General features: G+C 40.3%; 1 protein-coding gene and 1 long non-coding RNA gene across 2 annotated transcripts in view; one reads left to right on the plus strand and one right to left on the minus strand.

Moving 5' to 3' along the window:
* LOC127574917 (uncharacterized) overlaps positions 1-24,520 on the minus strand; it is a 792,285-nt gene that overhangs the window by 634,117 nt on the left and 133,648 nt on the right. The gene's annotated exons all lie outside the window — the stretch shown is intronic.
* The window catches only part of LOC127574891 (signal-induced proliferation-associated 1-like protein 2), a 441,777-nt gene that overhangs the window by 285,497 nt on the left and 131,760 nt on the right, over positions 1-24,520 (plus strand). The window contains 1 exon segment of the mRNA XM_052024377.1: positions 15,908-16,182. Within this exon segment, the coding sequence (XP_051880337.1) occupies positions 15,908-16,182 (275 nt within the window).

Genomic DNA, 24,520 nt, shown 5'->3' on the forward strand with positions numbered 1-24,520 from the left:
GATTTGGTAGACTGGATTCAAAATTGGCTTGGCTATAGAAGACAAAGAGCAGTGGTGATGGAGAGGTGTTTTTCTGACTGGAGGTCTTTGACCAGTGGTGTTCCACAGGGATCAGTGCTGGGACTTCCGTTGTTTGTAGCATATATAAACGATTTGGACAAAAATGTAGATTAGCTAATTAGTAAGTTTGTAGATGACACAAAAATTGGTGGAGTTATGTATAGTGAAGGTGGTTTTAAAATGATACAGCAGTATACAGCAGTTGGAAATATTGGCAGAGAAATGGCAGATGGAGCTTAATCTAGACAAGTGTGATGTAGGGAGGAATCTTGGGGTGCAAGTCCATAGCTCCCAAAGCAAAACATGTAGGTGGTAAATAAGCTGTATTGAATCCTTATCTTCATTGGTTGGGGCATTGAGTATAAAAGCCAGGAAATTATTTTGCAGGTGTATAAAACTTCAGGCCACATTTGGAGCATTGTGTGCAATTCGAGTCGCTGCATTACAGGAAGGATGTGGAGGTTTTGGAAAGTGTGTGGAAGAGGTTCACCAGGATGTTGCATGGATTAGAGAGTATTAGCTATAGGGAGAGGTTGGACAAGGTTGGTTGTTTTCTTTGGAGCATTGGAAGCTGAGGGGTGACCTGATAGAAGTTTATAAAATTATAAGAGGCACAGATAAGCCAGGGTCTTTTTCCCAGGGTAGAAATGTCAAATACCAGCGGGCTCAGGTTTAAGGTGAGAGGGAGAAAGTTTAAGGGAGAAAGTTTAAAGGAGATGTGTGAGGCAAATTTCTTTGTTACAGAGTGGTAGGTGCCTGGAATGCATTGCTAGTGGGAGTGGTAGAAGCAGATACAATAGTGATATTTAAGAGACATCTAGATAGGCATATGAATATGCAGGATATGGAGGGATATGGATCATGTACCGGCAGATGGGATTTGTTTAATTTGGCATCATGGACAACACAAACATTGTGGGCCAAAGGGCCTGTTCCTGTACTGTACTCTTCTATGTAATCCAAGAGGTAATATTGAACTTGAAGGCCAGCCAGAAGCAAATTTTTCTATCCTTCCTTCCTTCCAACAGCTTTGATCAGGTTAGTCACAATCCCTTAGTTTGAACAAGCATGATGTTTTAAGCCATTGTTGAGCATAGTCTGATTTTTCTAGTACTCAAGGAGAATAGAATATACTGTAACAGAACAATGTTCTTTCTCTGTAATGCTTTGCCAACCACTAGAAGCACTATACCATGTTGTTATCCTTCATAATATTTTACACCTCAACCTGTGTGTTAATCTTTTTTGATGCAGTGGGGGAAGAAGGGGTGATATCCACAACTTCTCAAATCCTTTCTCATAGGTGCAACAATTAGATTGTACCAATACAACTTCAACAAGTTTATAATGGGAGGTTCTGCTGCATTACAGGTACAATATCACAGGAGTATTAGCAAATAAAGTTTCTCCCTAACTCCTGTAAGGAGCCATTAGAGCGGATGACCGTTAAAGATAATTGTTATGGAGAGCCTTAAAGAAGGAAAGAGAGTAAGAGGCATTAGGGTTTAGGGAGCGAATTCCAAAGATTAGAACTGAAGGCACCACTGTCAGTGATGGAGCAATTAAATCTGTGGATGCTAAATATGCCAGGGTTTGAACCTGAAAATTTAAAGTCCAGTCCACTCTGCCTTTTCCTATTTCCATCCTCTGGTGTACATAATCTACCATTTGATTTCAGGTGTAGAAGGTTGACGCATATTTTGTATGGTGCGGCAAGATAAATCAGTTGAAAGGGCCATTCCATAAAGCAAGAAAACACCATGAGTTTGGCACGAGTTAAAACAAAACTGGGAAAGTAAACTCGCTGCAGTAAAAAGGCTTATCAGTATTTCAATGGCTCGGCAAGCCATTTGATCCTTATGTATGTATAGAGGCCATGCTGTTCAAGGCAACCAATTTTTCAGTTTTACGTTATGCTCTTACCTCTGAGCTGCTGCACTGTCTCTTGCTCACCCTCAAAACCCTGCTGTTATCCCCAACAGATACCATAAACTCGAGCAGCCCTGCAGTGCAGATATTAACATAATTCTTATCTTTGTAATTATAATTTTAGTGCAGTACAATTTAGAATGTGGCCCTTAAATGTCACTTTTGAAGCTGTCTGTATTGCACGGTGCCCCTGGGTCACACTATTTCTGACAGCTCAATCTTTTCTTGAGACGACTGCCTATCAAGTCCAAGTATGGTAACCATGGCGACATCAGGCTCTGTAGTAGGGAGTTCTTTATCTTGCACCTGGTGAGGTTTTTTTTCCTAAAGATGTCACCTTTTCATGCAGCGCAAATCAGTCTGAAAGGGAAGCCAGCCAGACAATTTCTGCTTTGCTAACTGTTTCTGCTTCATAGTATATATTTGGCTACTTATCCAGTATTTCAACATTTTATAGGGTTCTGCGATTAAAACATTATTTCCCTCTTCCTTCTCTGGAGCCAGGACCCGGACAGAAAATTCAGAGCTTTAATATTTTTACTCTGTTTATACAGTGCCTGATGACTTGTGTTGTGACTGGTGTGACACTTGCTGAAGTTAAGGGTTTAAAAGTTCTTTGCTCCAACCCAAGGCAAAGGGGTAAACAGCCCTTGGAAGTATGTTGTTTTCTGCCAGAGAATGAAAAGTGCATGCATTTGCCAGAAACATAATTCTGACTGGCACTGTCACTGGGCAAAGGAGAGCCGCAGGTGTACCAATCTCACTTCATCCTTGCAGTGTCCTTTGTCTTCTGGTATCCAGCCAACAACATTGGATCAAAGGTGTTTTTTAAACATGAAATCTGTTCATTGCAGCTGAAAGTAAACAATGGTGTGGTAATTGCAAAGGCTCAGAACATAATGCAGTGAGATAGATTAGAGCCATATGGCTACTGCGCGTGCTCAATTACTTCCATTACTCCGTTGAAACCTTGTCATTTGAGTCAGAAGGTATGGAAAATGAAAAAAGACCTGCAAACGCTGGAAATCTGAAGTAAAAGCAGATAAAGCTGACAATGTTCAGTAGGTCAAGCAGCATCTGTGGAAAGAAAAACAGAGTTAATATTTCAGGCCTGAGACCCTTCATCAGAATGCTGCCTAACTTGCTGGGTGTATCCAGCATTTTTGGTTTTCAGAAGGTTATAGATTCAAATGTCACAAAGTGGATGAAGTCAAAAGAGGCTGAGAAGCAGGTGGTGCAATTGTAATTCACATTCATGGTTAACTGTCATTTGTGCTTTGGTGGTGGGGAAACATGATTAGAAGGTTTAAATAGTTTCAGGAAAGAAAGACCAGACTTGGGAGGCAGCAACACATGGAAGGAACTGAGAGGAAAGGGGGGATTAGAGAGAGGCAGTAGTTTGCCAAGATGGTGCATGGATTTTTGAGGGTTGGTAAACAGCAGTTTTGGAAGGAAGGTCAACTGCATCAAAGGAGAGAGCTCAGTGTACAAGATGTGCTAGTGTGGAGACCAGGAATGGAAACTGGGTGGTCAGCTGTTGGGGAAAAAATGGACTCAAGGGAACAGTTGGAGACTTTGTGGATAAGATGAGCTTTATGAGGGGAAACTAGACAACTTGAGGGAGATTATCTTGTTGGGCATAAAGAAGGGAGAATGTAGCAGAGACAATTGAATGGAAGTTTCAATCTTACGTGACAAAGATACAGGAGCTCCTTGCACCTGTTGTGGGTCAGGATGCAGGGGGCTTGGAAAGGTATTTAGGGAGTGGATTATTGTTGGAGAAATGAAGGACATTGCATCCGGAGCAGAAACAAATGTAAATGTGGATGGATACCCAGAATGAGGCACAGCTCCTTAGTTTGTTTAAGAATTAAGGAATGAAAAACTGAAATGAGTTGAATAGCCTCTTATATCCATACTTGCCTTCTGAAAGAAAATTAGAAGATATTGCCTAAAATCTGTCCGTATTGTCTTTTATTACTGGTTCTTTGGAATCTCTTAGCAAGTTGCTAAGTAATTTATGATAGATTTCTTATAATTCTGTCACTGACACCATTCGATAAACTTGTTCAGGAAACAGTTAAAGTTTTCTTTGAATGAAACTGTGTTTCCTTAATGTTCCTAAGAATGCACCTTTTTCCCTGAAACTAACATCTTCTGGTTATACGTAATTTAAAAAATCCAAGAAAACAATGATAACTCAGCACGTCAGGCAAGTCTGTCAAGACGAACAGTTAACTTTTGAGGTTTAAGTCCTTTCATCAGGACTGAGAGAGAAAACAAGTTAGTTTAAGTAACAGAGAAGTGTTTGGTATGGTATATAACCTATGTTGTACGATATCAAACTGTAGTTTTCAAGAACAGAATGCATCTTTTGATGAGGGTAGGGATAGCAATTTTGAAAGCAAGGGCAACAGTACATCCATGTACCTATCCAAACCTCTCTTAATTACATTTGAACCCACATCTACCACTTCTGCTGGCAGCTCATTCCACACTCACACCACCCTCTGAGTGAAGCAGTTCCCCCTCAGATTCCCCTTACATTTCACCTTTTACCCTAAACCTATGTCCTCTAGTTCTAGTCTCACCTAACCTTAGGGGAAAAAAGTCTGCATGCATTCACCCTATCTACACCTCTATAATTTTGTATACCTCTATAAGATCTCCCCTCATTCTCCAGCGCTTCAGGGAATAATGTCCTTACCTATTCAACCTTTCCATATAACTCAGGTCCTCAAGTCCTGGCAATATCCTTGTAAATTTTCTCTGCACTCTTTCAAACTTATTGATACCTTTCCTGTAGGTAGGTGACCAGAAATGCACACAATACACTAAATTTGGCCTCACCAACATCTTGTACAACTTCAACATAACATCCCAACTCCTGTACTTAGTGCCCTGATTTATGACGGCCAAAGTGCCAAAAGCTCTCTTTACGACCCTATCTACCTGTGACGCCACTTTCGAGGAAATATGGATCTGTATTCCCAGGTCCCTCTGTTCTACTGCACACCTGAGAGCCCTACCATTCACTGTGTAAGTCTTACCCTGGTTTGTCCTCCCAAAGTGCAACACCTCACACTTGTCTGCATTAAGTTCCATCTGCCATTTTTCAGCCCATTTTCCTAGATTCTCAAGATCATGCTGCAATCGTTGATAGCTTTCCTCACTGTCCACAACACCCCCAATCTTGGTATCATCTGAAAATTTGCTGATCCAGGTTATCACATTATCACCTAAATCATTAATATAGATGATAAACAACAATAGACCAAGCACCAATCCTGGTGGCAACTACTAGTCACAGGCCTCCAGTCAGAGAGACAGCTATCTACTACCACTCTCTGGCATCTCCTGCTAAGCCAATGTTGAATCCAATTGAGTACTTCATCCTGAATGCCAAGTGACTTAACCATCTGGAGCAGCCTCCCATGCAGGACTTTGTCAAAGGCCTTGCTAAAGTCCATGAAGACAATGTCCACTGCCTTTCCCTCATCGACCTTCTTGGTAACCTCCTTGAAGAACTCTATAAGATTCGTTAGACATGACCTACCACACACAAAGTCATGTTGACTAATCAGGCCCTGTCTATCCAAATACTTGTATATCTGTCCCTTAGAATACCTTCCAATAACTTACCCACGACTGATGTCAGGCTCACCAGCCTATAATTTCCTGGCATATCCTTAGAGCCTTTCTTGAACAACGTAACAACATTAGCTGTCCTCCAGTACCTCAGCTGTGGCTAAAGAAGTTTTAAATATCTCTGCCTGGGCCCCTGCCATTTTTGCACTAGCCTCCCACAAGGTCAGAGGACAGCCAGCACCTCCTCTTCCATAATCCAGATACGGTCCGTGACCTCACTACTTTTTTGCCTCCATTTTATAGTCTGTGCATCTGTCTCCAGAGTAAATATGGATGCAAAACATTCACTTAAGATCTCCCCATTTCTTTTGGCTCCATGCATAGACGGCCATGCTAATCCAAGAGGACCAATTTTGTCCCTTGCTACTCTTTTGCTCTTAAAATAGCAAAACCCTTGGAATTATCTTTTACCCTGTCTGCCATAGCAAATTCTTGTCCTCTTTTTTTTTACCCTCTTGAGTTCTCTCTTAAGTGTTCTCTTGCATTTCCTATACTCCTCAAACGCCTCATTTGATCCTAACTGCCTATACCCAATATGCATTGCCTCCTTTTTTTGACTAGGGCCTCAATATCCCTCGATAACCAAAGTTTCCTAAACCGGTTAGCCCTGCCTTTTATTCTAACAGGAACATACAGATTCTGTGCTCTCAATATTTCACTTTTGAAAGCCTCCAATCATCTCTTTGTGGAAAACAGCTTATCCCAATCCACACCTGCCAGATCCCTTCTGATGCCATCAAAATTGGCCTTGCTCCATTTTAGAATCTCAATCCGAAGACCAGTCCTATCCTTCTCCATAATTATCTCGAAACTAATGGAATTATGATCACTAGATCCAAAATGTTCCCAAAGTGTCACATGCCCTGTCTCGTTCCCTAAGAGGAGATCCAGTATCATGTTCTCTCTAGTTGGGACTTTTACATATTGATTAAGGAAACTTTCCTGAACACATTTGACAAACTCTATCCCATCCAATCCCTTTACTGTATGGGAGTCCCAGTCAATATGTGATACTATCATAACCTTACTTTTCTTGCAATTGTCTGCTATCTCTCTACAAATTTATTACTCTAAATCCCACTGACTATTGGGAGGTCGATAATATAGTCCTATTAATGCGGTCATCCCTTTCTTATTCCTCAGTTCCACACATATTGCCCCAGTAGACAAGCCCTCCAGTATGTCGTCTCTGAGCACTGTCATGACATTTTCCCTAATGAGTAATACCTCCCTCTCTATCATGTCTAAAACATCAGAACCCAGAACATTGAGCTGCCAGTCCTGCCCCTCCGGCAACCAAGTTTCACTAATGGCTACAACATCATAATTCCACGTGCTGATCCATGCTCTAAATTCATCTGCCTTGCCTACAATACTCATCGCATTGAAATAGACGCATCTCAGAACATTAGTCCTACCATGCTCATCAACTAGTCGATTTCGGTCTCTGCTTGTAGGGTCAACATCTACTTTCCCCACAGCCACTCCACTTGCTGCCCTGCCATTCTGGTTCCCAACCCCCTGCTACTGTAGTTTAACCCCCCCCCCCCCACCCCGAACAGTACAAGAAAATCTTCCCACAGAATATTGGTTCCCCCCTTCAGTTCAGGTGCAAACCATCCTGTTTGCACAGGTACCACCTGCTCTGGAAGAGAGCCCAATGATCTTAAAATCTGAAGCCCTCCCTCCTGCACAATCTCCTTAGCCAGGAGTTAAACTGGACTATCTTCCTATTTCTTGCCTCATTAGCATGTGGCATGGGTAGCAATCCTGAGATCACTACCCTGGAGGTCCTGCCTTTTAACTTAGCATCTAACTCCCTGAACCAACTTGCAGGACCTTGTCAGCCTTCCTGCCTATGTCATTGGTACCAAAGTGGACCATAACTTCTGGCTGCTCACCCTCCCCCTTAAGAATGCTGTGGACTCGATCCGAGACATCTCTGACCCTGGCACCTGGGAGGCAACATACCATCCAGGAGTCTCATTCTCGTCCACAGATTGATCAAAGATAAAATGCACTCCTAAAAGGAGCAAGGGAAAATCAATGGTGAACCAATTGGCATGAGTAGCAATAGGGGACAGCTGTTTAGTATTTGGACAGGTTAGACACATTTGGACAGGTTAGACGCATTGCAAATGAACCTAACAAATGTGAAAAAGAACACTTGCATCCCTCAGTCTTTGTTGCAACTGCTTTAAGGATTATTAATTCACAGTGTTCAGCTAACTGGCATTGCATGTAGATACTTAACTCTGCTATTATCCATATCAAGGACTGAATGGAGCTCACCTACTGGAAGCTTTCTGTCCAAATTGATTTGGGCTGTTCTTATGTAACTTGTAAACCTGGCTACAGAGAAACCAGGAGCAGGGGCTGTTGCATTTGAACATGATGAGAAAATTCTTTATCATAATAAGTAAGTAAATAATTGAAGATGACTAAGAATGGAGAAGAACATAAGTTAACACTTTATAACTTGTAATAACGTTTATTGCTCCTAGGGAAAGAATATCAAGTTTCATCTTGTGTGCAATTCACACATATCATTACCCTGCACTCTCTCCTCTGACATGTTCTAATTAAAATAATTTTATGAAGGACAAATTAATCTTGCACCATTGTCTATTTAAATTCTGTCATGTCCCTTGCGTTACATGTCTGTCCACATGTCCACTTACACGTTACTTGCTGATGGACCACAGTCTGCATCAAATGCCAGGCTGAGATCATATTGCATTGAGCTTATGTGTCCCATGGAAGCATAATCCAAGCACAGTCTAAATTGCATTAATACCCTTAAGTCTTCATCAGGAAAATGGTAAATCTTCTTCTTAGGCAATCCTTCTGGTCACAAGGACACAACAAAGTAGGAGAAAGAGTGGGACAGCCCCTCAAGCCTGCCCTGCCATGCAATATGATCACAGCCTCAACTCCTCCCTGTGCCAGTTCCCCATATCCCTCAGCTCCTCGATCTTTTAAATAATTATCTATATCCACCTTAAATCTAGGCTCGACCACCCCCCTCCTTGGTGGGGGGGAGGGGGTAGAGAATTCCAGAGATTCATTGCCCTCTGAGAGAAGAAATTTCTATCCATCTCAGTTTTAAATGACCCTTATTTTCCAGCTCTGTCCCTTTGTTTGTGACTCTCTCAATAGTGAAAACAATTCAACATCTACCCTGTCAAGCCCCCTTAGGGTCTTATTATATGTTTGAAGGTCAAGGATGACTGGCATCCAATTCAGTTTTGAGAATTCTGAGGTGGCTGTTGAGTCGATGTGGAGCCCACTGACTCTGCCGTAGATGGGGCAAATCCTTGACAGGCCGAGTGGGTAGTTTGGGAAATGGCACATTCCTTCTACCACTTACACTGGGCTCCTGAAGCAGGAACTCAATTCTCAATGCCATTGCGAATGCTCCTCCTCCTCCATTTTGAGAGTTCATGAGGCCAAGGATTCCCACGAGTTGACAAAAATGTTGCAATTTTTCACAATAGTTGAGAACTTCCTTCAATTGTTTTCTCTGTCATACCTCTTTGGATTTAATTGTAAAACTAATTGTTAATTTTGAAAATATTTTAAATACCTATTAAATCAAATCTTAAAAAAAGGAGGAAGAGAGACTGCAGGGAGCAACCGATCTGTTAGTTGGACGTTGGAAGTTGGGAAAATGCCAGAATAAATTATATGATATCAAGACACTTAGAAAATAATAATATTACTGAAGAGAGTCAACATGGATTTTATGAAAACAAGATCATGTTTGACCAGTCTATTAAGGTTTATTTTTTAGGAATAATCTGGTGGAGTAGATAAGGGGGAACCAGTGGATGTAGTGTATTTGGATTTTGAGAAGCCCTTTGATAAAGTTGCACAGAGGAGGTCAGTGAACAAGTTGCATCGCGTGGAATCGAGGGTAATGTACTAAAGTGGTGGTTAACAGTTAGAAAACAAAGAGTAGGAATAAATTTATTCCCAGGTTAACAGGCCATGAATCCTGGGTTACTGCAAGAATCAATACTTGGGGCCCTAACTGTTCACATTTTATATCAATGATTTGGCTGAGGCTAACGTCTCTGTTTATTGATGACCACAAAACTAAATGGGTTTGAGAGTTTGAAGATGCAAAGTAGCTTCAGGATAAGCTAGGTGTGTGGGCAACAACTTGGATGATGGAGCACACTGTGGAAAAATATGAGATGGTCCAGTTTGTTCGGAAAAACACAAGTGCTGATTACTTTTTAAATGGTGACAGATCTGTGTAATGTTGAAGTTCAAAGAAGCCTTGATGTTCTTGTATGCAGGTTACTTAAAGCTAACATGTAGGTGTGGCAAGCAGTTAGGAAGCCAAATGGTATGTAGCCTTTATTGCAAGAGGAATTGAGTACAAGAATAATGAAACCCTGCTACAATTATATAGGATCTTGATGAGACCACTTCTGGAGTACTGTATACAGTTTTGGTCTCCTTGCCTAAAAAAAAGTTATACTTGCTATAGAGGATGTGTAAAGAAGGTAGACTGGTTCCTGGGATGGTGTGCCTGTCATTAGAGGAAAAATTAAGTAGGCTATGCCTGCATTCTTTAGAGTTTAGAAGAATGAGAGAAGACATTTAAATATGCATATTTCTCAGAGTGCTCAACAGGCTTGATATGGGAAGGATGTCTCCTCTGGCTAAGGAGTCTGGAACAAGAAATATTTAATACTAAAGTAAAGTGTAATTTCTTTACTCGGAGGGTGGATGAATTATTGGAATTTTCTACCCCAGTGGACTGTATGATTGATTGCATTCAAGACATAGATTGATGAATTTATGCACGTTAAGGAAATCCAATATGCAGATAGAACAGGAGAATTGTGTTGAGGCATAAGATTGCCTTGATCTTGTTGTCTGGCAGAGCAAGTTTGAGGGGCTGAATGGCTTACTTCTGTTCCTGTTCCTATTTCTTATGTTCTTCTGTATCATTGCTGACTGGAAGTCTAATGTCCAGAAACACAGTTGTGATATTTAGTGTGGTTTATCGTAAGCAGCTGAATAGGAATACAGGGTGATGATGTATTTTAAAATTTAAACCACTGGACCATATGATAAGCAAGTAACATTTGGCCCTGTTGGACAGAGCTGATACATGGAGGGAGCAGCTGTTAGAGAGAATCTATTTTCACATTGGATTTCCAATCAGAAGAAGGAACTAAGTATTTTGTTGAGCTGGAAAATCTTTAAAAGCACAGAAGTATTATATGATAAACAGCAAGACTGTTATTATAAACAACATCTACCTGCTCAGGTTTGAAGAGAAACAAAGAAATAAGTTGCATTTGTATTGGGTCTTTCACAAACCCCATACACACAACCTATTTCACAGCTAATAGGTACTTCTATAAGTATTGTAACAAAATATGACAGTAAGCTCACTTTAAGCAGGCTTCCTTAAAAACACAGAAAGATTGTCTCATTTTATTGACACCTTATTGGGTAAAACAAGATACTTTCTCCTGTACACAGCCTCCAAATTGGAAATCCAGTGCAGAAAACATACTATTTCAAACAGTTGGTCTCACCACACCAATTGATAAGACCGTCTCCCTCTAGGTCTAGTGGTTTGAAAGACAGAAATAACAAAGACATTTTAGTGAGACTGGTTGATCCAAGTAATAAAAACAATGAGGACTCCCATAAAACTACCAATGTGTATCAAAATATCTTTTACGTCCACTTGAGAGGTTAGATGATTTCTTGGTTTAATATTTTGTCTGAAAGGTTGTTCCTCTATCTGTGCAGTGCTTCCTCAGTCAATACCAGTGTGTCAGTCTAGATTAGTTGTTTAAGTTTCTGGGTCAGAGCCTGAATCCACATGTACATCAGAGACCAGAGTGCTACCACATAGTTGACACTTAGCTGTTTTCAGGTTAGGGATATAAAGACAGTAAATGAATCCTGGAAGTTGTCATTCATCAAAATGATACTCACATTAGCACTGGTGTTTAAGGAAACCAATACTTATTTGGACCTTTTCAGTTTAGAGACCTGAGGACTTTTGTTTAACTTGATCTCCAGGCAAATCTTTACAAGGAAAACTTGTTGAGGGCATTTGTAACATTCTACAGTTGATTTAATGGCTAAATTTAGAATTAGGTTTAAAAATGATGAAATTCTGAGATTTATTTTATTTTGTATGTGATTATTTTTATAGCTATACATTTTACAATGCCATGAATACAAAAATAAAGACAATATTGAAGCAACAGGCTCTCATTTGCACACGTCCTCCCAGTTTCTGTGAAATAAATTGCTGCCTTGCCATATTTTGAGACTGTTAAAAGCTGTGATCAGAGGATCTTGCACCATCCCTGATGTAAACAGAGGAACCAGAATCAGCTATTTGTTGCTCAAACCTGAAGGAATTCCTTATATGTGCCTTTTTCTCCATATCTTTTTAATATCTTTGGTTATTGGGAGACTATTAATATCAGTTCTAACATTAACAGTTGGCTTACTGCCATTTGCTATGTATGGAAAAGTGTTCCACTTTTCTACTATTTTCTGCGTGTAAAAGTGGACTAGGAACCAAGGGAGAGGAAGAAGTAGTTTCTGTCTTCATTCAGGGAAAGGATCAGTTCCAGAAAACAGATCACGTTCAGTGCCACATCCCAAATGAATTAAATGCCAACTTCCAGAGTAGTACCCGTTTCTCCATTTCCCGATTTGACATCCTACTTGGCAAGTGAGACATTGCATGTAAAGAAACCACATTGGGCATTTGTTTTAATAATGTCTGAAATGACAGACATTGAGGAAAAACTGGGTAGTATTCCACAACCCAGAAGGAAACCATATTTGTTCTTGGGGGGGGAGAAAGGTCAAGATCAATTTGCTCACTAGTTCTAATTTTCTCCCTACCTGTGTTTAAATGTGCTGGTTGGAGTTTGGCACAAATCTCAAATACAATTATTTCTGTAGGGTTGCGTTAGTTGATTCTGGCTGGTTTTCAAAGGCTTAAGTGTGGATTTGCTATTACTCCCAGATTGTACTGGCAGCTCCCATAATTAATGTCATGGATACTGCTGGAGAGAAAACAAAATCATGAGTATATTTCTTTCCTCTTATTTTGTTTCTGCCGATTCACAGCTGGTATCATTCACAAAACTCTCAGGATGCAGTATTCCAGTAAAAGCCATTGAATGGTTTCTGGAGCAACAGAGATTTATCTCCACCGTTACTGAGTGCTACCGGACAATGATGACCAATGGCAAATGGAGACGAGAGCATGTGATGAAACTTGCTGGCATGGAATCCAGCACAGTTGTTGACCTTCGTTCTGCAGGAGTGACAGATGGTCCACTTGCATTTACAGTATCGTTATGGAAGTAGAATTGGGTCCCGCTTCCTCCTCCCAAAATTGGTCACTACTTTGGGATCCTCCAGGGAATGCAGATAACTCGGCTGTTTTTCGCCATAGCAAGCAGTCATCTTAAACCCTTCTGCCTATTCCAGCTTTAAATTAAGTGCAAGGAGCTCATTACTTTTTTTCACGCTAAGAATGAGGCTATGTAGTCAGTGCTTTTTTGTAGAGTACATCCTTTTCCTAGCCTGTCAGGTCAAACTTGCTCCAAGGTTCCCCCTGCCCCAGCTCTGAAACTGCATCCTTCTCTAGATTCTTTCTTGTCTTCCCTCAACCCCCCTAACAAGTTTGTTCTGTTCATGAGACCCGCTTCCTGCTCCCTTGATTCCAGTTTGGCTAAACTGCTGACTACCAAATTCCTTTTTTGGGCCCTTCTTAGTTTCCTTCATATCTGTCATTAGCCCTCTCCTCACAAAACCAAGCCTTGACACTATTGCAAACTCTTGCTTTTTTTTCAATATACCTTTCCTCTCAAAGCTTCGAAGATATTCATACTTCCCAATCTACATCTGTTTTTCCCAGAACTCATGTTTGAAGCCTTCCTACAGGCTTTCCTTTCTGCCTTAGTACTGAAAGAGCTCTTATCTGAGTCGCAAACTATACCATCTGTCAAGCTGAATGATCCCACTGTGCCCCTTTACTGCAGCCTTTGATGTTGTTGACTGGAAGTATCCTTCTCCAATACCTCTCCCACCATTGTCACAGGATCGCACTTGCCTGGTTCTGTTCTTGCTTGTGCAGTAGTAGCCAAGAAATAACCTCTTCCCACTCCTGCACTGTTACCAGCAGTGTCTGCAGTGAACTCTCCTAACATCCTTACTTTTTTTCTCATCCAGATGCTAGCCATTTGTGTTTTTCATCCAAAATAAAAATCACTGACAATTTTAAAGCCCTTCCTGCTGATAATAAGAAGGCTAGGTGGAAAGGTGAGGTGTGAGGGAGACGCAGGGAAGCCTCCAGGATTATAGATAGTATAAGGAAAGAGGCAAGGACATGGCAGATGAAAGTTAATTTGGAAAAGTATGAGGTTATCCACTTTCGTAGAAACACCAGAAAGGTGAAGTATTTTTTAAATGGTGAGATAATGAAAGCTGTTGGTGTTCCGTAGGAGCTGGAGTCCTTGTATGTGAATCGCTGAATATTAATGTGCCGCAATTAGAAAGGCAAATGGTATGTAGGCCTTTATTACAAGCAGATTTTAGTACAAGAATAAAGACATTTTGCTGCAATTACATATGGCCCTGCTGAGACCACTCTGGAATATTGTGAATAGGTTTGATCTCCATGCCTAAGGAAGGATATGCTTGCAATCAAGGGAGTGTAGAGAAGATTTACTAGATGGATTCCTGGCACAGTGGGTCTGTTGTATGGTAAAAGATTACGCACTCAGGGCCTGCATGCAAGTTTAGAAGAATGAGAGGAGATTAGAGCACACAGCATTCTTAAGGGGCTTGACAAGATAGATGTGGAGTTGTTGTTGCTTCTGACAGTGGAGGCTCAGTCACTGATTATATTAAAGGCAATGATCGACAGATTTTTCGGTATCAAGGGATATGAGATTAGCGTAGGAAAGTAGTGCTGAGGTAAAAAAAAGAGCCATGGTTTTCCTGAATGTTGAAAGGGAGTGAACGACCTACTTCTGTTTTTAGTTCTTGTACCTCGTCACCTCTTGGCCTTACCATTATTTCTAAATTGCCAGATTGCTTATCTTGTGTTCTGTATTAGATGAGCAGAAATTCCCTCAAACTTAATGCTGGGAATACAAGCTCTGTTCCATAACCATTAATTCCCTTTGGTATCCCTGGCAACTGTCACATGATGCATCAGGCTGTTTGCAATTTTAGTGCCTCATTTGACCTTGATGTGTTCTAGGTCACAGATTTCACTCTTACTAAGACGACCTACCTCCCTCTGTATAACAATGCCTAAATGCACATTCCCTCAGCTCATCTTTGGCTGAAGCCTTAATCTATTCCTTGTTTCCTTTTGACTTTTCCAATGTCTTTTTGGTCATCCTTCCTCGTTCTAACCTTGCTAAAAATCTGAGCTCATCTAAAACTCTGCTGTCTTTGTCCTGGCTCGCACCAGTCTGTATGCCCATCATTCTGTGATTGCTGCCTCAATTTTAAAAATCTAATCTTGTTTAATCTCTCCATGGCCAAAATCCTTTCTCTGCCTAATCTCATGCAGTTCCAGAAACCTCCAAGATACCTGTAGTTTCTATTCTCACCTCTTGATTCTCCCGAACTATGCTCCCTACCTCTCTGCCCCTCCTATCTCTATTTCCTCCTTTAAGATGTTCCTTAAAACCTACCTCCCTTAACGAGCTTTTAGTCATGTGTGCTAATACCACTTTATGGTTAGTGTGAGATTTTGCTTTAGTAACATGTCTGTCAAGTGTCTAGTTTTTTTATTCCCGGTAGAGGCACTATATATTTCCAAGTTTGTTGCGTTTGTTTGAAAGTCTAATGTATCTTCACATTTGTTTAAAAATGTCAGCTGTTAAATGTAGAAGAATTGTGCAAGTCAACATTTATCTATCTGCATTAAAGTGCTTATTTGTTCCCTCTGAGCCAGATGTTGAGAGGTTTTTTTTGAAAAGTTTGAATGTTCTTTCTCAAATTTCCATTTGATTCTTAGGCAGACAGACAGGTGCTTAGCTCTGTATACAGTTGCAAGGAATAAGGCTGTCGCAGTCCATTCCTGCACTACAAAGACTATCACCTTATGTTCTTCCAAGGGTATTGTTTACAATTCAAATACTTTGAAAATAAATGAGTTTGAGTGAAGTAATTTGAGATGTCTCTTTATATTTGTAAAAATGATTAGATGGAACAATTATTAAACAATGTGATTCTTTTTATCCAGTTAGTGACCAGAGGCTGTGAAACAACAGAAATGACTCTGAGAAGAAATGGCCTTGGACAGCTAGGATTCCATGTTAACTTTGAAGGTATTGTGGCAGATGTTGAGCCATTTGGCTTTGCATGGAAAGCTGGCCTGAGGCAAGGGAGTCGACTAGTTGAGATCTGCAAAGTAGCTGTGGCGACCTTGACCCACGAGCAGATGATAGACCTTTTACGAACATCCGTGACAGTAAAAGTGGTGATTATTCAGCCACATGAAGATGGAGCACCGAGAAGGTAAAGAAATTGGTCCTTTTGCAATATGTTGTGTCGTGATTCATGGTGTATGTCTTTTGACAGACGTTTTAAAGACGTGGGCCCAAAGCATTAGGAATAGCTTTATCCTACTTGAAAACTTCAGTGTGGTGCACCAATGTCATTGTTGTCTGGAAACAATGAGTTTTATCCCAATTTTGATAAAACAAACCTTCTTTAAAAAATGACCTAATAAAACTATGAAATATGCTTAAGACTTTCTGCTGGGGCCATGCACATTATCTATGACTGGCATATTGTTTAAAAATAGGCAGTTACAGAGACTTAGAGAGCTTTAAAGAAAATTACAATGGCAAGAACATCCCCGTATCAAAACCTGGTCTATTTATGAATGATTGCAGCTGGAACAGTGCTCATGGATCTCACTTGCTACATACAGCTTTTGCTTAAACTTGTTGCAAAAGTGTTAAAATCGCCACCTCTTTGGTCACAAATAATATATTGAAACAAACCATGGTTTCCTTTATATGAATCTATAAAAGAGAATATCATATCTGCCTTAATTAAATGATAAATACATGAGAATAAGTCCATGCATACTGAGAACACTGAATCAAACACTGAACAAAGATGATGTGCTTTCATAGTCCAAACTGTTGTGAGGATGATGTGGGATGGTGAGGATGAATGGTTGTGATGCAGGTAGGGGAGGATGTGGGTGGTGGTTTTAATTAACTCACTGGAATCTGTAGTGTGATTTCAGCCCCTGAGTAACTCTTTTTCCAGCTGTTAATTTCCTGTTGTACTTGAGTGTTCCTTATGGATTTTGAGCTTTTATATGCAGTTAATCCTCCCACCCCTCCCTGCTACCTCCACCACGACATGAATAATAGTCTTCTACTGGAGGAATAAAGCAACTTTGCATTTAGGAGATCAGCATAAAATTAACATGTGAGCAGATCATTGCTTTGCTATTCTTCTACTGGAGTCTGCTGAATGCCCTGATCTCCACTTAAAACCAGTTGGCAGCCTTGTTTCTAGCTCAGTCATTATTCTGCATGGGTCTTAACGAATGAACTCTTGCATCTTGCTGCTTCCACATCAGGGTTGGTGCTTTGTGCATTTTTTGCTGGTTTGTGATTTCAGATGTGCTAAAATGCCAGCTGTGACTACAGGTCCATGACATAATTTCCATCCTTGATTGCACATGAGTCAGTATAATTCACAATAATTCCCTCCTAACTAGCTCAGCACTTTTTTTTAAATGGCCATCTGCTTCAAAATCCTGGGTAATTGATTTGAATTCCATGTTTGTTGCTGGTGCTGCATTGAGATAGGTGATAAAAAGTAGACTTGGGCTTTGTGGGATGGCCGCTGATGTGCCATTCAGTTTGCATACTCTTGTTATAGTCAACCTTTTGTTGTCTTCCAAATTAAAATGTTCTGTGCATTGTAGTATTTATCTTGCTATTAGAAAGAAAATGTTGCCACCCACCATTTGCCAATCAGCAAAGCACTGGAAGAACAAGTGTGCCTTCAGCAGATTGCAAGCTGCTTACTGCTGCAAATTATGTTCGAGTATGTTAAAGCAATAAGACTGAACAAATCTGCATTTGTAATTTGAATGACTCTAAGGCACACAGGAAGGTAAACAAGTAATAAAACAGGCATTCCATACCTATAAAAATTCACAACTTCTTTAAATAGCACATGTGCCCTGTCACTCACCTGCTCTTGCATCTCTGTTGTCCCTAAACTACACATCTGCCATCTCGGCAGTATTTTCTTGACATTGAATCAATATCAAAATGTGTCTGTTGCTCTTGATGAAACCAATTGGTAGTGGTGGTAATTGGAGTTGCAATTCTTTGCAGTTAATGCATAGATATGGAATAAAATACATGGTTGCTTGAGTTAGTGAGGATTGAAATGTGGGGTACATTCAGGATTAGTGCAGGAAAATGCTACTGGGTAGAGGATAATGCAAATGGTTGGTGGTTGGGTGCAGTGAATTAAGCTCAGGGCAGAAAGTGTACATTGGGTACTACAAAGAGTAGATAGTCACAGTCCCTTTTCTCTCTTCTACTTTCTGAGAGAAGATACAGGAGTTTGAAAACCCAGACAACCAGTCTTGAGAACAGCTTCTTCCCCACTGCTATCGGACTTCTGAACCAATCACATCTTTAACATCCCCTTCCCAGTGGCGCTGCCACATTCTCGGACTGTCAATTCTACCTCTCAGTTATTCTGTTATTGTCTCTTTTTTCCATTTCCCTTTCTGCATTTCTTCAGATTGCACTACTATCTCTGCAATATTTTGTTTGTGCTCATCGCTGTATTTATTGTTGTGTTCATTATGACCATGTACATTGTTTACTCTGAGAGCTTCACACGAGCAAGGAATTTCATTGCACCCTGGTGTATTTGGCAATAAACTAATCTGAATCTGATTAGTGCATGTGCACATAATTTATGCATATACGAGGAGGCATACAGGAGTGAGATAGGTCAGCTGATTGAGTGGTGTTGTAACAACAACCTAGTGTTCAACGTCAGTAAAACATCAGCAAAACCAAGGAACTGATTGTGGACTTTACGAAGGAGAAGTCAGGCGAACATGCACCAGTCCTCATTGAAGGGTTGGCGGTGGAAAGGGTGAGCAGCTTCGAGTTCCTAGGTATCAACATCTAGGGCCAGCACACAGATGTAATCATGAAGAAGGCAAGCCATCTTCATGTAGAAGTTTACATGTCGTTGAAGACTCTACAGATGTACGGTGGAAAACATTCTGATTGCTTGCATCATGGCCTGGTATGGAAACAAGAGGCTACAGAGAGTAGTAGACACAATCAGTTCCATATGGGTACAGCTTTCCCCACCATCTGGGACATCTACAAGAGGCGATGTCTCAGGAAGGTGACATCCATCATCAGGGACCCCCACCATCCAAGCCATGCCCTCTTCTCGATGTAGCCCTCAGGCAGGAGGTACAGAAACCTGAAGACCCACATCTGAAGGTTCAACAACAGCTTCTTCCCCATTATCATCAGGTTCTTGAACTGACCTGAAAAATCCTAACACCACCTCAGACTGTATTTTTTCTCTCAGCTTGCACTAATGTTGTTGTATTTATTTTGTCATATAAATTATGTATAATTTATGTTAATTTAAGTTTATGTTAACTTTGTAATGTACTGTGCTGCTGCTGCAAAAAGCTAACTTTCATGGCATTTATACCCTGGGTATATATGCCTATGACAATAAACTTAAATACATAATTAAAAACAGCAGAAGATACAAAAGCAAAAGTTGAGTAATGCTGTAGAAAATTTCAACAGGACATAGACGAGTTAGTAGAAAGTGTGGTCAGGTGATAGAATTCAATGTAGATAGGTGTTGGGTTTTGGAAGAAAGCAAAACAAGACATAGCAGTGTATAATCAATGATAAAAATCAGGAATGTATCTGAGTATATACATTTGCAGTCTCAAGTACACCATGTCCTGAAAATGAGTATGGGTTCATTAAGCCATAGCTATGCTTTGGGTTAACCCAAAAGGAATTTCACATTGAAGGATAAAGACTCGATGAATTTGTATGAATTATTGGCTAGATCACAGAACACTGTGTAGTTTTGGGTGTTCTGAAGCAGAAAGGACATTAAAGTTACCACGAACACGCATCATGGGCAGGATACATATATGATGAAGCTGCTGCTGTGTCTCACCATGTCACATTGGTTCACCAGTTCAGTCAGTGGCAGAAGGAAATGGTTGGTGGTCTGGTGCAGTGATTGCCTTGAAGCTCAGGGCAGAAAGCACATATTGGGTAGATAGTCACAGTCTTTTTCCCAAGGTAGAGGAGTCTAAAAATAGAGGGCACAGATTTAAAGTATGAGGTGTAAGATTTAAAGGGAATCTGAGGGGCAAGTTTTTCACACACAAGGTGGTGGCTAGATGAAATGGGCTGTCAGAGGAAGGTGTAGAGGCGGGTACACTTACAATGTTTTAAAAAAATACTTTGACAGATAAATGAATAGGTAAGGTTTAGAGGGATATGGACCAAATGCAGGCAAGTGGAATTAGCTTCGATAGGCATCTTGGTTGGACAGACAAGTTGGGCCACAGGGCTTGTTTCCATGCTGTATGACTCTCACTCTAAGATTGTTTTTTTTTTACCTTTGGTGAAAACAGGCTCAGGGAAGAATATTAGAATCTTCCAATGGTACAGCAGAGAATGATGCCATTCAGCCTATCAATCCTGTTCTTTCAAAGGACAATTCGATTATTCCCACTCTTTTAATCCTTCTCCATACCCCTGTGTCTTTTTCTGCTTGAAGTATTTCTTCTAATTCCCCTGCATTTTACTTCCACCACCCTGCCAAACGACATAATCCAAATTCTAATCACTTTTAGCATAACAACAATGTTTTTCCTTATTTTGCCACTGGCTTTTTTGGCAATTACCTGATCTCTATGTTTTCTAATTACTGATCTTTCGGCCATTGGAAATAGTATCTCTCCATTTACATTTCTTAAACACTTCAAGATTTGAAACGTCTCTCTCCTATCTCTTCTTAGCTTTCCCCGCTAAGGAGAGTAACCTCAGTTTCTCCAGTCTTTTATTGTAAACAGTAATTCCACTCTGACACAATCTTTTATGACCTTCCAAAGCCTCATATTCTTTCTAAAGTGCTGCTGAACTAGTAAAGGTTCAACAGAAATTCCTGTCTTTTGTTTGTTTCTCTGCTTATGAAACCCAGAAACCCATAAGCTTTATTAACTTGTCTGGGTACCTTAAAAGTATCCTTGTTCCTGCATCCACTTTAAAATTAAAAGGTTTTTAAAAATTCTGCAGATATTTCCTCAGATTGCAGAGACACTGATGGGAGTTGCCAATTTCAAAAAGTCATTGACAGTGAAGAAAGAGGTTTGCAGAAATGTTATATGCACAAGAGGTTTATTGAAACATGCAAGGTTTTAGAAAAGGTAACCATTACCTCTTTTAAAGGAAGTAATGGAATATAAAAAGGTTCTGGGAAGAGCAAAAAGCAATATGATGATTTGCAAAGTTAGCATAGACATGGGCCAAGTAACCTCCTTCTATGCTATAAACTTGATTGTTTTGTTCCCTAGTCAATGAGTGGATTGTACTGTTCAGTTGCCAGAATGCTTTCTTAACCATCAAGCAAGGTTTCACAAAGTATTTTGTTGCTTTAGTTTTCTATCATAAAATGACTAAACCACCAACAAAATAGAGAACAACTTTTTTTATTCTATGATGTGAAGTTGTTGCTTTCAATTCGGTCTGTAACTTAATTGTAGAGACGTGACAAAAGTACAGTTTATGGAGCTTTGGCAGCTGTGTAATGAAGCCCAGACATGGGTACTGGGGGAAAACAAAGAGACTGGCAAGGCTATTGAAAGTGATTTTGTTAAATATTTAACAACATGATGTCATACCTGCAGAGTGTCCATTGTAAGTTGTATGGGCTTCAACCATAATACCTGAATGAAAAACTTAGAAATTAATTTATTCCAATATGAATTTTGTGAGGCAGTAGTTTCTCCTGAAAATGGGAATTTAATAAGGAATTGGCTTTTATTATTAAGATTTGAGCTTTCTAATGAAGCTGGACTATTACTGAGTATGCACGGAGCAGAGGCCAAAACTAATTAAAAATATTACTTTAACTTTAAAAACCATATTCGGATCTCAAAGTGTCCTGACTGCAAGCCTGTGTTCCTACTTAAGAAAAGATACTTACACATTAATGCCAAAAGTTGGTTCCAAGGATAGAAGAAGGGGGTAATGTGGCAAGCACCCCCTTTATTATTATATCTCCAAGACTTTGTGCATTTTTATCAGAAATTTATCTGTACGTCGATCCTTTGTACACTTCTTAGAACATGTTATAGTTGTGTATCATTGCTGTTGTGTATTACGTGTGCATGCTCCAATGACCCTTCATACACCAGGCCTGTCTTACTCACATGAACTGCAGCGCTTTAATCTCCCCAGTCCCGTTAACTGCTTCAGCTAGATATATCCATTGAGAAAGGTTATCTTTAGAAACATTAGTAAAGGCACATCTAATGCAAGCAGAAAGAGAAGGGGTGTGGAACTTGTTAGTAATTCTGAGGGATTCATAGAAAAGCAGAGCAGAGGAAGAATGGGTTTGGGATTAAAATTAAAAGCAGCGCAGAAATTGGTACAATAAAAGAAACATCATGTTCAGTCATTTTTCTGAGTCCAGTTATTCAGACCCGTAAATACCATTTCTGAGAAGTATTTTTCTGAGTCCAGTTATTCAGACCCGTAAATACCATTTCTGAGAAGTATCCTTATATGGTTTTTTTAAAAGTCGTATAAAGATTGTGATCTTCCATACCAAAGTCCTCAGAGCAGCTTTCTCAGAGTTCCCTTGTGCTATGTCAGTTTCACCTTGTACTATTGCAAATTCTCACAGCTACCGGCACTTAGCCTTGCAATGCAGCCTGAGGATTCAGCCCTTGAAGGGATGGACCCCCAAAACAAGCAGTACTCATCCAGCTGAAGTGTGTTGCTGCTTCAGGGTAGATTCTTCAATTATGGTAGAAGGTAGGGAGAGTTCTCCCAAGGGCCCTGAGGGACCTAGCTGGGCTGGCAGAGAAAATTACTCACTGTGGGCATGGTCTTTGTGCAGGGGAGGTGACAGAAATGGTAGTAGGAGGTTGCCATGGAGGCCTCTGTAAGGAATAATTCAACATGAATGCAGTGAGTAGGCAAGCTTGCATGGTAACAGACCTATTCTGTTTGCTCCTCTGGGCTTGAATATGGAGCTTGGCTGTCCACCCCAATACAGAATGAGATGTGGCAGAGATCAGCAGTCACAGCCTGGAAAGATGCTGAGGCCAGGAAGCCAGGAGTGATCATCACTGTGACTCCATAGGCAAAGTGGTCTAGGGACACGTGTGAGCTTGTATTTGACATTTCAGCAGTCACAGATCTCAATGAGTACTCCCTTTCTGAAACCTGACGTTTACAGATATTGCTCCTCAAAGAATTTTAACTGAGAGCATAGATCTCTGAAAAATCTGGATTATTAAGATCTAGGGAAACAAGCCCCTTTTATAGTTTCTTCCATGTGGAACCTCAAGGTAGTCTGTGATGTCTCTGATACATATGGTCTATACCAATACCAATATCTCCATGGCACTCAGATTGCCTTATTAGTTTGGTGTGCAGAAAAAGCTTAAGTGTGAGCAGTGTATAGCATGAGCACTGAGACAATATGGAGGGGCACTGGAGCAGCCCGGTAAAGAATGCAGTATTAGTGGTCATTTTTATAAATAGTTTAGTTTCAACAGAAACAACATCTGTATTAGCTGTGCTCAGTTTGGGAATAAACGAGAACTTTTCAGACCTGTGAGGTCGCAGATCATACTAGAGACAAAAGAGCATTGGAATTGGTTTATTATTGTCACATGTACTGAGGTACAGTGAAAAACTTGTCTTGCATACCGTTCATACAGATCAATTCATTACACAGTGCATCGAGGTAGTACAAGGTAAAACAACTACAGAATGCAGAATAAAGTGTCACAGCTACAGAGAAAGTGTTGTGCAGGTAGACAACAAGGTGCAAGGTCATAATGACGTGGATTGTGAGGTCAAGAGTCCACCTTATGTACTAGGCAACCATTTAATAGTCTTATAACAGTTGTCCTTGAGCCTGGTTGTACATGCTTTCTGGCTTTTGTATCTTCTGGGAGAGGGAAGAAGAGAGAACGTCTGGGGTGGGTGGGGTCTTTGGTTATGCTGGCTGCTTTACTGAGGCAGTGAGAAGTATAGACAAGAGTCCATGGTGGAGAGGCTGGTTTCTGTGATATGCTGAGCTGTGTCGACGACCTTTGGACAAGTTTTACTTGGGAACAATGGTTCTTGTGCTAATGAAAGTTATGCAAGAAAATTGGGGTGAAATTTCCCATTAGGCACCAGGAGGCCCAGAAATGGGTGCAATATTGCCCTTTGCTGGTTAAAATTATGTTCAATCATCATGTGCCTGTTTTTTCAGCTTTGTGAGGGAAAAAAAAATTAGTCTTCTATATCAAGCCTTCTGAAGAAGTGAGGTGTAATCAGGTTTTATATACAGAATACTACTGTTTCTTTTGCAATTCCTGGTTCCATTTCTAACAACTGATAATATTCAGAGCAGCTGAACACATTCTTTTGCACTTAACCAGTACTCCATTCATTCATTTCTTAATGTGATACCATGTTCTACACACCTTTGATTAATAACAGTATAATAACTACATGTATGTTTTCATTATAAAAAATTATTCAGTATGGCAATCACAAACCACTTATTATTTTTC

Source organism: Pristis pectinata, chromosome 10 (assembly GCF_009764475.1).
Source record: "Pristis pectinata isolate sPriPec2 chromosome 10, sPriPec2.1.pri, whole genome shotgun sequence".
NCBI classification, from domain to species: Eukaryota; Metazoa; Chordata; class Chondrichthyes; order Rhinopristiformes; family Pristidae; genus Pristis; species Pristis pectinata.